Genomic DNA, 14,765 nt, shown 5'->3' with positions numbered 1-14,765 from the left:
TAAGTGTCCCTGAGGCCCCTTGGCAGCATGGCCACCTGGCGGAGGAGGACCAGGTCCCCTGGGATGGGCTCGGGAGTCAGCCAGCCAGCCTCCCTCCACCACACCCAGGTGACAGTGCCCACACTGTCCTCTGGTGGTCAGGTGATACCGATTCTCCCTGGTTGTCCCTTAAGACCACTTGTTCCTAGTTGACGATGCTGCTGGAACCCCAGGTCTCCTCCTCACCCTAACTTCCCAGCCGCTAAGAGAGGTCCAGGTGTCTTGGGAGGGGGAGCTCAGAAAACAGAGCCTTCACACCCATACTGCCTACAATTTCAGAGGCTGTCGGTGGGCTGTGGGCATCCCCTGCTCTAAACAGACCTACAGAAACACACATAGATTGTTCCATCTAGGACAGTTACCCTAGACTCCCTGGGCTGTGTTTGTTAACCTCAAAAATAAAAGTTATTTTCCCTGCAAAAATGAATTAACTCAGGAATGGCAGGGAGTAGCAATCCAGGACAAGCAAGCTATGGCAAAAACCATAGGCGAGTTGAACAAACAAAGGAGAGGAACTTCACAGAGAAGAACAAGGAAGCTGGGAGGGGTGATCTTGAACAGAAGTCCACTGGAGAGAAGCAAGAGATGGCAGTGATCACTGTTGCTCATTGGCTGAGTTGCAGGGATGCTCCTTTTCTGTAGGAGAGACAATGCATGTCTTTTCCTGTTGGCCTTGAAATCGAAGATTCGTTTCTGTCTCATCATTCTTCTGTTGGGCTTTGTAACAGAGAATCCTTCCTATAATTGAGGAGTGGTATGGCTCCCCCTTCTGGCCTCCTGACTCTGTTTTAGTGAGGTCTCCCGTTATTAATGTTCACGTTTGTCTTGGGCCCACCTCACCAACCCACACACTCTGGCCTCTTTTGGAAGCCAGAGGCACCCCCTCCCCTAGACCCAGAAGCCCAGAGACCTCCAAGTCAGCCCTACCATGCTTCCCCCAAGGAAGTCAAAAAGGAGAGTCATACAATTCAAAAGGCAAATATTTGCCAAAGTTAGTGGGAATTTGTGAGCTCCTGTCACTGGGAGGTCGTTTTGTCAGGTGGAAGTTGGTGAATTTCAGGCACAGCTGGATGCGGGAGCTGAGACATTATCTTAAGAACTAATCCTCCACTCAGAGGCAGAGAGAAGCATTGACCCAGCCTGGCCCATCTCCTGGGTCTCTAAGCAGCCTGCGGCAGGTCGTGAATCTGCCCTTGGGTCTCTCTCCCTCTCCAGCCGTACCTCCAGCGCCGCCATGCCGGCCACCAACCAGGGCTGGCCCGAAGACTTCGGCTTCCGGCTGGGCGGCTCGGGCCCCTGCTTCGTCCTGGAGGTGACAGAAGGGAGCAGCGCACACGCCGGGGGTCTGCGGCCCGGGGACCAGATCCTGGAGGTGGAGGGGCTGGCCGTGGGTGGCCTGAGCCGTGAGCGCCTTGTGCGCCTGGCCCGGCGCTGCCCGCGAGTGCCGCCCAGCCTCGGCGTGCTCCCCGGGCCCGAGGGGGACCCAGGCGCCGGATCTGGCCATGCGTCCCCGACCCCAGCCCTGCGGCCCCCGCGCCCCGGCCGAGGCCTCTCCCTGGGCCGCGAGCTGCTGCGCCTAGCCCGCCGGAGGCGCCCGGAGGCGGTGCACCGGGAGCGCAGGCGCAAGGCCCAGGAGTTCAGCCGCAAGGTAGGACTCCGGGCGAGGGGGGACCCTGGGGAACGCGGTTGGCTGGGTTCCCCCTGCAGTGGCGGGTAGGCCCTTCCGGGGCCTGAAGCAGGCTTGGAGCTGAGGATACTTCTAGGGACATATTTACCAGAAATATAACCACGTGCGAGCTTCAAGGCCCTGTACCTAATTTTGTGGTTCTGTGTGGTGGTTTTGTGGGGGTGGCTCTTCTCTTTTACTGAGGTACACAGGTGTACAGGAAAGTACATTAAGTGGACAGCTCACTGGGTTTTACAGATGAACTCACCCTCGTGATCACCCCCAGATCAAAATGCAGATCGACAGAATATAGATAATGATAGAGCGTAGAAAATAGAATGATTCCTTCACCCCAGAAAGTTCCCGCATGCTCCTTTCTCTGTCCACCCCAACAAGAAGTAGTTGCTATTTTGACTTGCGTCCTTATAGTTGACTTTTGCCCATTCGTGAACTTTCTATTACTGGATACACTGCGCGTTCTCTCTGGTGTTGAGCTTCTTGTACTCAACATTTTGCTGTGACTTTCATCCACGGTGTGTGGCCATGGGCCATTCCTCTTATTGCCTGTATTACGAACAGAGTGTCTTAGTCTGTTGCAGCTGCTGTAACAACATACCAGAGACCGGGAGGCTTAGAAGCAACAGGAATTTATTTCAGTGTATTTCTCACATTTCCGGAGGCCAGAAGTCCAGGATCTCAGTGCCGGCGGATTCAGTGTCTGGGGAGAGCCACTTTCTGGTCCATAGCTGGTGGCTTCTCACTGTGTCCTCACATGGTGGAAGGAGCAAGGAAGCTCCCTGGGGTCATCCTCTCTCTCTCTCTCTCTCTCTCTCTCTCTCTCTCTTTTTAATTTATCTACTTGACAGAGAGAGAGAGAGATCACAAATAGGCAGAGAGGCAGGCAGACAGAGAGGAAGAAGCAGGCTCCCCGCTGAGCAGAGAGCCCAATGTGGGGCTTGATCCCAGGACCCTGGGATCATGACCTGAGCAGAAGGCAGAGGCTTAACCCACTGAGCCACCCAGGTGCCCCTGGGGTCTCTTTTATAAGGGCAGTAATCCCATTCATAAGGGCTCTACCCTTATGACCTAAGTACCTCCCAGAGGCCCCACCTCCTAATACCATCATTGTTGGGACTTAGGATTTTAAGATATGAATTTGGGAGGAACACAAACATTCAGACAATAGCACCATAGTGTGTGGTTTTTTGTTTGTTTGTTTGTTTGTTTGTTTTCCAAAAGAGCCACACTTGTTTCAAGCCCCCACAAAACGGGGATCTGGCCCTGCCTTGCACAGTAGTCTTGCTGGCTGGCTGGTTGGCAACGGGAGGCCCTGGTTCAAGTCTCCCAACCTTCCAGAGGCATTTCCTGGAAGGTGGAAAGAAGGGCTTCCCTGAGGACTAAGAGTCAGATCCTGGAATGGCCAACATCCTTAGCCACAAGAGGAGTCCAAGATCTGGGTCACCTTCAGGAAGCAAGGGGTGGCCATCAGGAGAGGTAGAGACCCAGAGCTGGAAAATAACATCTGAGGATGAAGTTGTCCTCAGGCCAGAATCCTGAGCATTGCCTGATTTGCAGAAACCTGGCCCTTTTCTGGACAAATCCAGGGAAATCCAAGAAACCTGGATGTAACACAGTCAGGGAGGAGGTTGACCAGTATGGTCCTACCTACTGGGGACCCCTGAAAGGTGTCACCGCAGCAGCTTCCTCAGGCCCTCCGCCCTCATGTACTGTTCTCCAGGGCCTTTAGATGTGGGGAGTCCAGCCCAACATCTTAGAAAAACTCAGTTCGATGACTGGGACACTTGAGTTCACAGACACCCTCCCTCATCCTCCTTGGAAAGGGCACTGCTCATTCATCCTCTTGACAGAGCATGACCATGAAGTTTTGGGGGGCAGATGGGGAGCCCTGCTCTTAGAGAACTGACCCCCAGCCCACTGCCCAGGTATCAGATCTCCATTCACCTGGCCTTCTCCAGTGCCCAAGCTTGGTCCACTCCTCCCCTCTTCTAAACTGAACCCCCTCAGGAACTGCACCTCCCCCACATACCCTGGCATGACCCCTTGTTTGGGTAGGACCCCAGCTTGAACCTTTTAGCCCATGGCCCCAGAACAGGCCAGCCTCTGTAGCCAAGTGTATGAAGTCGCTCACACATGCACACACGACCCAGCTCTGGACTCCCTAGGTCACAACCGTCCAGCTCCCCGAAGATGCGGCTTTCTTTCTATCCCCAGAGCAGGCTCTGCTGTTATAACAAACATCAAACACATCTTGGTGCCTTTGCATACCCCACAGGTTTATTCCCCATCTGCACGAAGTCCTCTAAAAGTGCAGGCACTCTCCAGGCTGGCTGACCTCTGCACGAGGCCTCAACGTGCCAGGCACCCCCATCTCAATGTGCAGCTTCAGGAGTTTCTGTAGGGGAGGAAGAGCATGCAGAAACATGCACATCGGCTCTAAAGGACTTCAGAGAGGGAGCGAAGTGCTGCACCTATAGCTGGTGCTCCTTGGCCAGAACTAGGCACCCTTCTGCTCCCAAAGGATGTCGGGAAATGCCGTCTTCTGTGCGCCCAGGGAGCAGAGGGGAGCTAGCAATACTGTAGAGCATGAGTGGCTCAGTCCTTCCCAGCTGCTGTAACAGGATACCAAACTGGGTGGCTTAGAAACCCTAGGAATGTATTTCCCACAGCTCTGGAAGCTGGACACCCAAGATCAGGGTGCCAACATGGTGGAGAGAGGGCTCTCTTCTGGGTAGCAGACCTCCTGTGTCCTCACGGGACGGAAGGAGCTGGGAGCTCTCTGGGCTTTCTTCCATCAGGGCACTGACCCCGTTCACAAGGACCCCTCCCTCATGGCCTCATCCCCTCCCAAAGGCCCCACCTCCTAACACCATCAACTTGGACAGCAGGTTTGCAACGTAGGAATGGAGGGGGTGGGGTACCACCATTCAGACCGCAGCAACTAGTAAAGTCTATAATTCCAGATGACCTGCTGCAGAACCCAAGCCCTGTCCCAGACTCCATCCGACCCCCAGAGAGTTGGACGGGGGCACGGTCAGAGCCACCAGAAGGGCAAGGTGGACCGCAGAACTGGCCACAAGGCAGGGCCGGGGGGTGACTGGCTGTCCAGGCCAGCCAAGGTGTGTGTGCTGGCTAGGGGGAGTGGGAGTGGTGGGTTCTGGTTCGAGCTCACTAAGCTCACCTCCAAAAACTGGGAGCAAATCCCCAGCAGACACTGCCTCCGGACAAGCAAGGGCTTTCTGACAGTGAGCTCCCGGGTTCTCACCGGCACTCTCCCTGCCCCAGTTTTTCCTCCTTGAGGATTCTGATAGTTAATAGAAAATCCATTAGCGTCCCGTGATGGCGCCTCGCGCCTAGATGTAGGTTGAGAGCATTTGGGTAAGAGCTGACACCAAATCCGTGCTGTGGCACAGGCCCCATGGGGGAGGAACTATTTTTTCCTCCTTCTTACATAAAACGTCTTTCCAGCCAGCCATGTTCTCCTTTGAATTGAGGCTGCCGCTGACTTTGACTGCAAAACCACTAACCTTCCTCAGCACAGTGGGTGCACGAGGAGGGGGTGCTGGTGCTGTGGCCTGCCCTCCTCACCGCCAGGGAAACCGAGGCCGGCAGGGAGCTGAAGGAAATGCAGTGAGAGGACAGCCGGCCCTCTGTGGCTCTTGGGTTGAGCTCCATAAACATTCACTGAGGACCTACTATGGGCCAAGCCCTGTGCTTGGGGCGGGGCGGGAGCAAGACCTCGGGTCTGGGTCTCAGGTCGTCCCGTCAGGTCATGTCAGGTGGAAACAGCAACACAGGCTTTGTGGGGTGCGCATGCTAGGACTCAGGCATGAGGCCCCCAAAACCCCTTGCGTCTTTCACCACCTCTGGAAATCCGGCCTCAGTCCCCTTGTGCAAGTGTGTAGGGAGGAGTTGGCCATGTAGATCGGAAACTCTGGAGCATGCTGTGGGCAGAGGATCAAGGTCCAGAAGTCACCATCTGGGGTCCTTGCCCAGAGAATGGCCACTGAGTGCCGCCAGTAGGGGGCGCCCTGCAATGGATCAGGGCAGTCCTATAGAAACAGCAAGTGGAGACCCCTCTGGGCCAGGAAAATGAACAGGACGCTCGGGTTGCAGGATAAGAAGGACTTTATGTATTCACGTATTTATAGGTAGGGAGACACTTGGACATTTATGTAAGCTGAAGGGAAGGAGGCAGTAGAGACGTTGAAATAGATGTATTTCGCCATTACTGATGGCGGACCTGCGATGTCTCAGGGCCCTGGGAGACGGCTGTGATGACGACAAGCCGGGGACCTGCTCCCCCGCAGCGGGTGTCCCTGTGGGGAAGAAGCCAGCGAGGAAGTGGACAAATGTATAAACAAGCTATCTAGGGCTCATGATCAAGGATGTGGAGAAATAAACAGGGAGATGAGAGAGAGAGATGGGGGCCGCTTGGCCAGGGTGGTCAGGAAGCCTCCTGAGGAGGTGACTTTGAGCTGAGAGCCAAGTGATAAGTAGGTGGAGGAAGAGAAAGCAGGGACGGGTGGGGCAGTGGGGTGTCTGTGGACTGGAGGGTTGACCTTGGCCAGGAAGGGGGGAGGTCTTCATCCTCTGCCAGTGGAGGGTGGTGGGGAAGGGTGCTGTGTGCGGACGTTGGGGGTGGGTGGAAGGGGATGAAGCTGATGCTGAACAGCCCTAGCTCTGGCAGAGGTTGCGCCCACCCTCCCCCCAGAGAGGCACAGCAAACCCACACACTCCACCGCCCAGCCCCCCACCTCTGCTTCCGGGTCAGCTCAGGGCATCGGTGTCCAGACACACCGCAGACCACTGACTATCAAGGGAAGGCTCTCGTGGAGTACGGACAGACCAGACAGACGATGCTTAACTACTGCTTAAACAAAATGTAACCATTTCAGACCCCAGAGCCGCATATCGTATGATTCCATTCACAGAAGTATCCAGTATTAGCAAATCCATGGAGACAGAAAACAGATTAGTGGTTGCCAGGGGCTGGGGAAGCAGGAATGGGGGAGGTGGGTAGGGAGTGATTACTTCATGGGTATAGAGCTTTCATTTGGGAGAGTATGAAAATATTCTGGAGCTGGATGGTGGTGATGATTACAGCATGCCGTGGAATGTAACTTAATGCCATTGTACACGTTAAAATGTTACAACGGTAGTTATCTGTTATGTGCATTTTTACAACAGTAAAAAATAAAGGGAAACTGGGGCGCCTGGGTGGCTCAGTGGGTTAAGCCGCTGCCTTCGGCTCAGGTCATGATCTCAGAGTCCTGGGATCGAGCCCTGCATCGGGCTCTCTGCTCAGCAGGGAGCCTGCTTCCTCCTCTCTCTCTGCCTGCCTCTCTGCCTGCTTGTGATCTCTCTGTCAAATAAATAAATAAAATCTTTAAAAATAAATAAATTAAAAAAATTAAGGGAAAAAAAGGAACAGTGATAACATGCCTTCCTTTTCCTGCCTATATAAGTCCTATAAGCTCACTATCGAAAAGATGGAAGCCACTGACTTGTTTTTAAAAAACCAAATTACTGTAAAACTTAGTACATATTTCCAATTCATAGACACATATGTAATCATATGTGTCTAAAAATATAACACCGTGTATTTCATTTGTAAACCATTTTTCTCACCTGTTTATCACAATTTTTCCATACTTTATAACAGCTTTAGGGATGCCTGGGTGGCTCAGCTCAGGTCATGATCCCAGCATCCTGGGATCAAGTCCCACATCGGGCTCCTTGCTCCGCAGGGAGCCTGCTTCTCCCTCTGCCTCTGCCTGCCACTCTGCCTGCCTGTACTCTCTCTATCTCTCTGACAAATAAATACTTTATAACAGCTTTATTGAGATAGATTCACGTATCATACCATCTACTCACTTAAAGTGTACAATCCAGTGGTTTTGGGTGAATCCACAGATTTGTGGAACCATCACCATGATCAATTTCAGAACACGCTACTCACACCAAAAAGTATCCCCACACCCTTAGCCATCACTCTCCGTTTCACGGTTTCACTTTTTATTTAAGATTTATTTATTTTAGATAGAGAGTGTGAGCAGGGCAGGGGGCAGAGCAAAGGGAGAGAATTCTTGAGCAGACTCCTCACTGAGCGTGGAGCCCAGCGCAGGGCTCCATCCCAGGACCTTGAGATCATGACCTGAGCTGAAGGCAGACACTTCACAGACTGAACCACCCAGGCGCCTCAGCACCTCCTGGTTTTCAATAAATATCTATAACATTGTTCTTCCTGGCCGTAAAGTACCGCACTGCATAAAATTGAAAACTGTCAGTTGCAAGACTTCCCATTTTTTTAATCACAAAAAGAGGAATGCCCCTGGCAATAAACCCATAACACATGCTACCTTATCACCTACTTGTCACTTAATTTAGCAGTTATTAGAAGAGGACTTTGGACTTATATGAACATTTCAGCACCAGCAACGCACATAAGTCAGTGTAAGTAACAACATGAACAACTACGATCACATTCATATACACCCACAGGAACGACAACTAGCAGAGGACACATACTGATTTTGGAGATGTTAGAATATGAAAAAATGCTCACCCCAGAATCAACAATATCCGGTACTACAGTGTGTCAAATGAACTTGGCTCTCAAACAACAAACATTGACTCTGCTCACTTAGGCAGGAAAGGGATCTGTGGGAGGAACAGTTTGCAGAATCCACGCTGAAGATCCAGCCTTAGAACTAGGACAGGTTCAGCAACGAGGAGTCCCATCTGTCCTGCATTACCCGGTCAGGAAGAGTCCGCTCCGGGTGCACTGCGGGGCTCGGCCACCACCCTCAGCAAGCTCTGCTGTCCCCGCATCTCTGCATCATTTTTTCAAGAGCCAAAACCCTGGACCAGAGCCTCCAAATGCCCAAGGCTACAACACTAGCTGTCAGGGCCCCACCTCCCTCAGAATCTGGGGTTTCTTCCTCTCTTAGCTGAATAGCCAGGACTGCAAATATCCCCCAGATAGATGTGCTGACATTATTTATTGCATATTATTAGATATCAGTATTGCTTCCAACGTCTCCGTATTACAACAACGCAGAGGTGAGCCTCTTTACTCAAATGATGTGTACCACCCTGTCTTTCAGGACATCTCTAGGATATGTTCCTAGATCATTGGGTAAGAGGATGGGTACATTTTTAGACCCTGGACATGCTTACCAAAGCTTGCCTCCAGAAACATGGCGCCCATTTGCATGCCCCTTTCCAACGGCTGCGTGGGCTCCTCTGATTAGATGTACCCATTTTGGTGTCAGCTGGTTGTGTGCACAGAGCAGAAGAAAGCAGAAATCCCGAGGGAGCACAGAGGGAGTCCAAGTTCAGGGCTAGGCACACACTCCAGGGCTTCTATGTGGAGCCAGAATGTTCTCTGTGGGATCTCTCAGCGAACAGTGTGGTGGAAAGAACTATAGCGTTATAATAAGAGTGACTAGCAATTACTGAGTGCCTGGCACATGGTAAAGCCCTTGTATTGATTCCTTTGATCCTTATAAGACTCGGTAGAAGGGCAGTCTCTAAGTTTGAGTCATCAACCCCGTGGCCTTGGGCAGGTCACTCCACCTACACCAGCCTCTGTGTGCTTAGATGTACATGAAGATACTACCCATGTCACCTTGTCTGTCCGCTATGAGGCTGGAAGTGTGATTTGGGTAGACAGGTCACCACAGAGCCCCGACAGGGCTCCCATGTCAGGTGTCCCATGGAGGTAAACCGAGGAAGCAAGGGAAGGAGGCGAGCAGTGTTCTGCTCTGGTCCCGGTGGTCATTCACCAGGCCTGTCCTCGCAGGTGGATGAGATCCTGGGGGACCAGCCAACTGCCAAGGAACAAGTGTTTGCCGCCCTGAAGCAGTTTGCAGCCGAGCAGCGGGTGGATGACCTGGTGTGGGCGCTGACCCTGGAGCTGCCCCACGACGCCCGCACACCCCTCCTGGACAACCTCAGGTACCTCGGTTGTGGGGAGGAAGGGGCAGGCAGGGTGTGGCTCGCTCAGAGGTGTCCAACGACGACCCAGTCCTAGAGCATTGCTGTGAGTGAGAACAGAAGTGCTGCTGGATGCCGGGCTGGGACGGGCTGCAGACAGGACCCACCTCCTGCAGAAAGGACATCCTCATGCTAGACACAGTGTGTGCTCTCTGCCTTTTGATGATGTCAGCTGTGTGCCCAGGACCTCGCCAGGGGCCTAGGGGAACCCTCTCCAGCTGAATCATCCCAGTGCTATTATTATCCCCATTTCTCGGAGGCAAACAGGCTCAGAGAGGTTAAGAGGCTGGCCCAAAAGTCACACAGCAAATGAGTGGCTGGCACAGGACTGCGAACCCATTAGCTCTGCACTTTCTGTTCTGCTCAGCCTTGGACCCTGTAAGTTTATCCTTTAGGAAGAAAAATTCCTGGTAGGTTGACACCTGGAGCCTCCACACCCACCCACTTTCCTGCCGGGGCATCACTGCCTGGCACAGCGCAGCTTTGATGAGCCCCCCACTGGGCCTGAGTGATGCCTTCCCTGTCGGGATCCTGTGGGGGGTGCAGGGGGGGGCGCCCTTCTCTTCTCACCCTGTCTCCAGGGCCTGCGACTTCTACCCCCCTACTTCCTGGGCTCAGCCCGCCCCCTCCCCTTGCTGCCATTCACCCTGCAGCCTGCCCCTCCCTCTGGGCCTGGCCAATGTCAGGGATGGGGCTGGCCACCACCCCCCCAAAGCCCGGGCGCAGCAGCTCGGCTCTGCAGCCGAGCACAGAAGGCCACCGAAAGAGGCTACCATGAGCTGCCTGGGGTGAGTTAGGGGCCTGCCCCTTGCTAGGAAAATCCAGAGAGAGAAAAAAAAAGTTATTTCTCCAGCCTAATTTGCAGTGGAGATGATGCACTGGCGATGAGGGCTCCCTAGGGAGGTGATGGATGGGCAGCCCCCCACTACCAGGGCTGGGCCAGGGATACCGGCAGCAGCTGGCTGTCCCCTGGGAAGTTGGCACGTGCGTGTCGCAAGGCTGCTAGCAGCCAGTCTCAGCTGGAGGTCCTCTCCGTCCTCCTCATCTCCCTTCGGAGCTGCCCTGGCTTCCGTCTGTGTCGCCTCTGCTTCTCCGGATAGCCTGTCTGCCTCGCCACGCCTGCTTTCCTCTCTGCAGTTTGTCCCCAAGCGACCACCGGCAGTGGGTCAGGAAGAGCCAGGGTGGGGGAGGCGTCCCCTTTGGCGTGCTGGATTTGGAGCCTAGGAAGCGGGAATCCTGGCCACCTCGGGCTGCCCGGGCTGCTCGGTCCCCGCAGCATCCCCGGGGCACTGCTGGGGAGGATGAAACAGCAACCTCTATTGTCAGTGCATGTCAAGTACGACTGGACAAGTGGGGCGGAGGCTGGAGGAGGGGGCAGTGCCCATCTGGGCTCTGCAGGGAGAGGGGTAGCTTGGCAGTGGGGCTTCAGCCACCCCAACCCCCACTTCCTTCCACTCCATCTCCCCACCCCCACCCCCAGGGTCTGGCAGCCCACATGCTGGGTTCCAGGGTTGCAATAGCGATCCCCATGCAGAACCTTCTATTGGAGAGCTCTCAAGGGGCAGGGAGGAGTCACAGATACAGTCATCTGTGATTCTGAGACCTGAGTGCCAGCTGCCCAGGGCCAACTCAGCAGGGGGGCAATCAGGGTGGGCTCCCTGGAGGAGGCAGCAGGTGCCACTGCTGTGGCTCAATGAATCTTAGAGTCTGGCAGTGTGTCCTATGGGGGTGGAAAGACAGACGCTAAGAAGAGTTCATCAGGGCCAGACATCTAGCCACAGAAGTGGACGATGCCACAATAAGAGTGGGGCCACTCAGTACCCAACACTGAGTACTCAACAGTACTGGGCTGTAAACCACCTTGCCTAGGATGGGTGGCCACAAAGAGTGACAGTTGTGGTCTTAGAATGGCCCATTGAGGAGAGACAGGGTTTACATTACACCGTGAGCGCAAACAGTAGGTGAAGCAGTGTGTGTGTGTGTGTGTGTGTGTGTGTGTGTGAGAGGGAGAGAGAGAGAGAGAGAGAGAGAGAGATTGGCAGAGGCTGGAATCCACCCAAGTCACTGTGTGATCTCTGAGAGGTGGTCCCAGTGGCCAAATCAGAAAGCTTGCGGAGAAAGGAGAAGGAGCAGTGAGACCATGAAGCATAGTAGCCACGTGTGGCTTTTTTAAAATTAAATTTGATGAATCCTAAATAAAATTGGAAATTCAGCTTCTCAGTCTCGCTAGCCATGTGTGACTCGTGGCCACCATGCAGGACAGTGCACGTTTAGAATATGCCCATCATCAAAAAGGTTTTCCTGGATGGTGCTGCCGTGAGCATAAGATTTGGGTCAGTGGTGATAATGGAAGCAAAGGGTCTCATCTTTCCCCATGACGGCACTTTACCCTGCAGCTCAGAGCTTAATTTGGGTCTATCCCCGAAGGGATCCCAGTTTGATGAAGTGATAAAATGACTTTCTAATTAGGACAGGCCAGTCCAGGCAGCTTGGGAAGTGTGACGTAGTTAGGAGGGAGCAGGAAAGCAAAGGTAGCTGTGTGGTCTGTAGGGGGAATAAGGGGTGGTTCAGGAAACCTGGAAGGGGAGGGAGGGGCCGGCAGGTGGGAGAAGGAAGCGCTGGGACAGTGCTGGAGGGAGCTGGGGTGTGGAATCCCCACAGACCTCCCTTGGACCCCCCAGGTCCACTCACGGACTGTGCAACCTTGAGCAGGTTCATTGACCTCTACAGTCCATCTGTAAGATGGGGTTGGTCATGCTTATGTGTTCCCAGCAGGGTTCTTGGGAGGAAATCTCCGAAATGGACCTTGCCAACTGGAAGCAGAAAAGATATTAGCTGATAATCTGGGGGGAGCGTGCGAGGGAACACCTGTACCCCCTCCATCCTCCTCTGCTTTGGGGACCAGTGTCGGAGACACTGTAATACAAAGAGATCGGGAGAAATCTATGAAATGACGGGATGTGGTATGTTCTCAGTTCATGGGGGCTTCCCCTAGGGAAGGTCTCTTTCTTCCTAGAGCACATCTCTCAGCTGTGGCACTTTTGACATTTGGGGCCCAATAACCCTCTGTGGTTGGGGGCTGCCCTGTGTCTTTTAGGATATTCAGCAGCACTAGATCCTGGTAGCACATTCCCCATCTTAATTGTCATTTTGTGACCACCGAAACTGTCTCCAGATAATGCAAATGTCCCCTGAGGAGGGGGCAAAATCCCTAACTGAGAGTTTCTGGTCCAGAGTGACTGGCCTTTAGTAGCCCCCTCTAGCAGGGGCGGGCACTTGAGCAAACTCCAGCTGTCACTTGACCCCTACCCTACCCCCCCCCATGTTGTCTTGGGCTATCTGATGCACAAGCTGCTCTCCCCTTCTGATGCCTTCCCTGCGTGTTGGGGTGCTGGGACCGAGGGGTCCAGGTACGGTGTGGACAGACAGGGACAGGGATAGGGGATGACAAGGACACCGAGCCCCAAGGCAGTGTGTGCACTTCTGCCTCTGTCCGGATTCAGCCATGAGCGTTTCCTCCCTGCTCACACCTCCTCTGCCCCCAGCGAGGTGGACAGCCTTCATAACCTTTGGGCTGGCCTGGTTCTGGATGCCGGGCCATTGCACCCAGAACCCAACTTCCGGAGATGGCTCGGTCATGATGGGATGTCTGTGGCCCTGAGGATGTCAGGGAGCTGTAGTCACTGTAGCGGTTTTCAGGCATTTCTCTTCCTGGCGGGGCTGAGGACTCAGCATGGGAGCATGCGGCGGTGAGTTCTGGCTTGGGCTTGCTGCTGCTGCTGGAGACAAAAGTAGCCCAGGATGATCAGGGGAGGTTGGTGGCCTCGCTGGGGCCAGGAACCAGGGCTGAGGTGTGCTGGGCAGCGTGGTCTGACTGACTTCAGGAACCTGGAGGCAGAACCATGTCATATGTCCCTTTCTGCCAGTGACTGAGACAGAGGGAGAGTCCCAGGATTTTCTGCCTCTGCAGGTCCTGTCTGTCTGGGTCCCGGCCAACACCTGGAGAGGAGAGAGCCTGGTGCTGATGTTCCCAAAGGACCCCCTGCTCAGGATGTCCTGGGCTAGCTCCCCCGTATCTATATGCCCTTTCCCGCAGACAAGCGGGACTGGAGCAGCGAGAAAATGACAAGGCGGTGGGTTCCCTGCGGTCTGCTCCCGCTCTGACTTCTACGAGTAGTAGCAGACCCAGAGCCAGAGGAAGGGTCCAGACTCCTTTACTTGTCATCCCCCTCTTCTCCTCCTAGCTCTCTCCCAGTAGGAGACCCTCTGTCCCCTCACCACACACACATTTGGGAGTTGCCCCAGCCTGGCTGTCCCTCCTCATTTCCACTCACTCACTCACTCACTCACCAAATCTCATACATCTTCCTCTGTGTTTCTATCCCACCCCATACCCTCCCTGTTCACCTCCCAGCCTCTCCCACTCCCCTGGTGCACTAAAATCTCTGGGGTCCCTCCTCCTCTCCTTAAATCCTTAGGACCGCCCCCCCCCACACTAAGTTTAGTCTCAGCATCTGGCAATGTCATTCAAGGCCTCCCTCCACCGGCTTCCTGATTAGCGCTTCCCCCTGGGTAGGGGAGGGGGGCTTCCCCTCCCTGACCCACTCCCTGAAACCTAGCACAAAGGCCACGCCCTCCGGAAAGCCTTCCCACGCTCTACAAAAGAAATTCGGTGCTTCTTCCGAACCCTTGGGGTTCAGCCTCGCAGCAGCCAGGGGCCGGGGACCCGCCACGGTGCAGGTGACCTGGGAGCCCCGGCCTCGGGAGGTTGCAAGTGAGACACCTGGGGAGGGACTGATGGAGGGAGCCAAGAGGAAGCAGCGTTGACAGCCCTGAACCGCCCCTCCCAAACCCCGGTCCCCCCAACCCCAGCAAGCAGCAGGATCCCCCTTGGGGGCGGGGCGGGGCGGGGCGGGGCCACCCGAGGGGGCGGGCGCGGGGCAGCGGGCCTGGCCGGCTCGGGAGGGGCCGAGTGCGCTTGCCCGGCAGAGGCTCGTGGAGTCGCGGCGCCCTCGCTCTCCTCGCGGGCTCCGCCACCCCT

General features: G+C 54.7%; 1 protein-coding gene across 1 annotated transcript in view; it reads left to right on the top strand.

Moving 5' to 3' along the window:
* The first annotated feature begins 1,273 nt into the window (after positions 1 to 1,273).
* LOC111146241 (Grid2 interacting protein) overlaps positions 1,274 to 14,765 on the top strand; it is a 32,317-nt gene continuing 18,825 nt past the window's right edge. Inside the window, exons 1-2 of the mRNA XM_022501705.1 lie at positions 1,274 to 1,687; positions 9,531 to 9,685. Of these exons, the coding sequence (XP_022357413.1) occupies positions 1,274 to 1,687; positions 9,531 to 9,685 (569 nt within the window). The remainder of the gene's footprint in view (positions 1,688 to 9,530; positions 9,686 to 14,765) is intronic.

This window comes from Enhydra lutris, unplaced genomic scaffold (genome assembly GCF_002288905.1).
Source record: "Enhydra lutris kenyoni isolate GAN:26980312 unplaced genomic scaffold, ASM228890v2 scaffoldscaffold13, whole genome shotgun sequence".
Classification (NCBI taxonomy): domain Eukaryota; kingdom Metazoa; phylum Chordata; class Mammalia; order Carnivora; family Mustelidae; genus Enhydra; species Enhydra lutris.
Note: the sequence above shows the minus strand (reverse complement) of the source record. Positions and strands in the feature narration are given on the sequence as shown.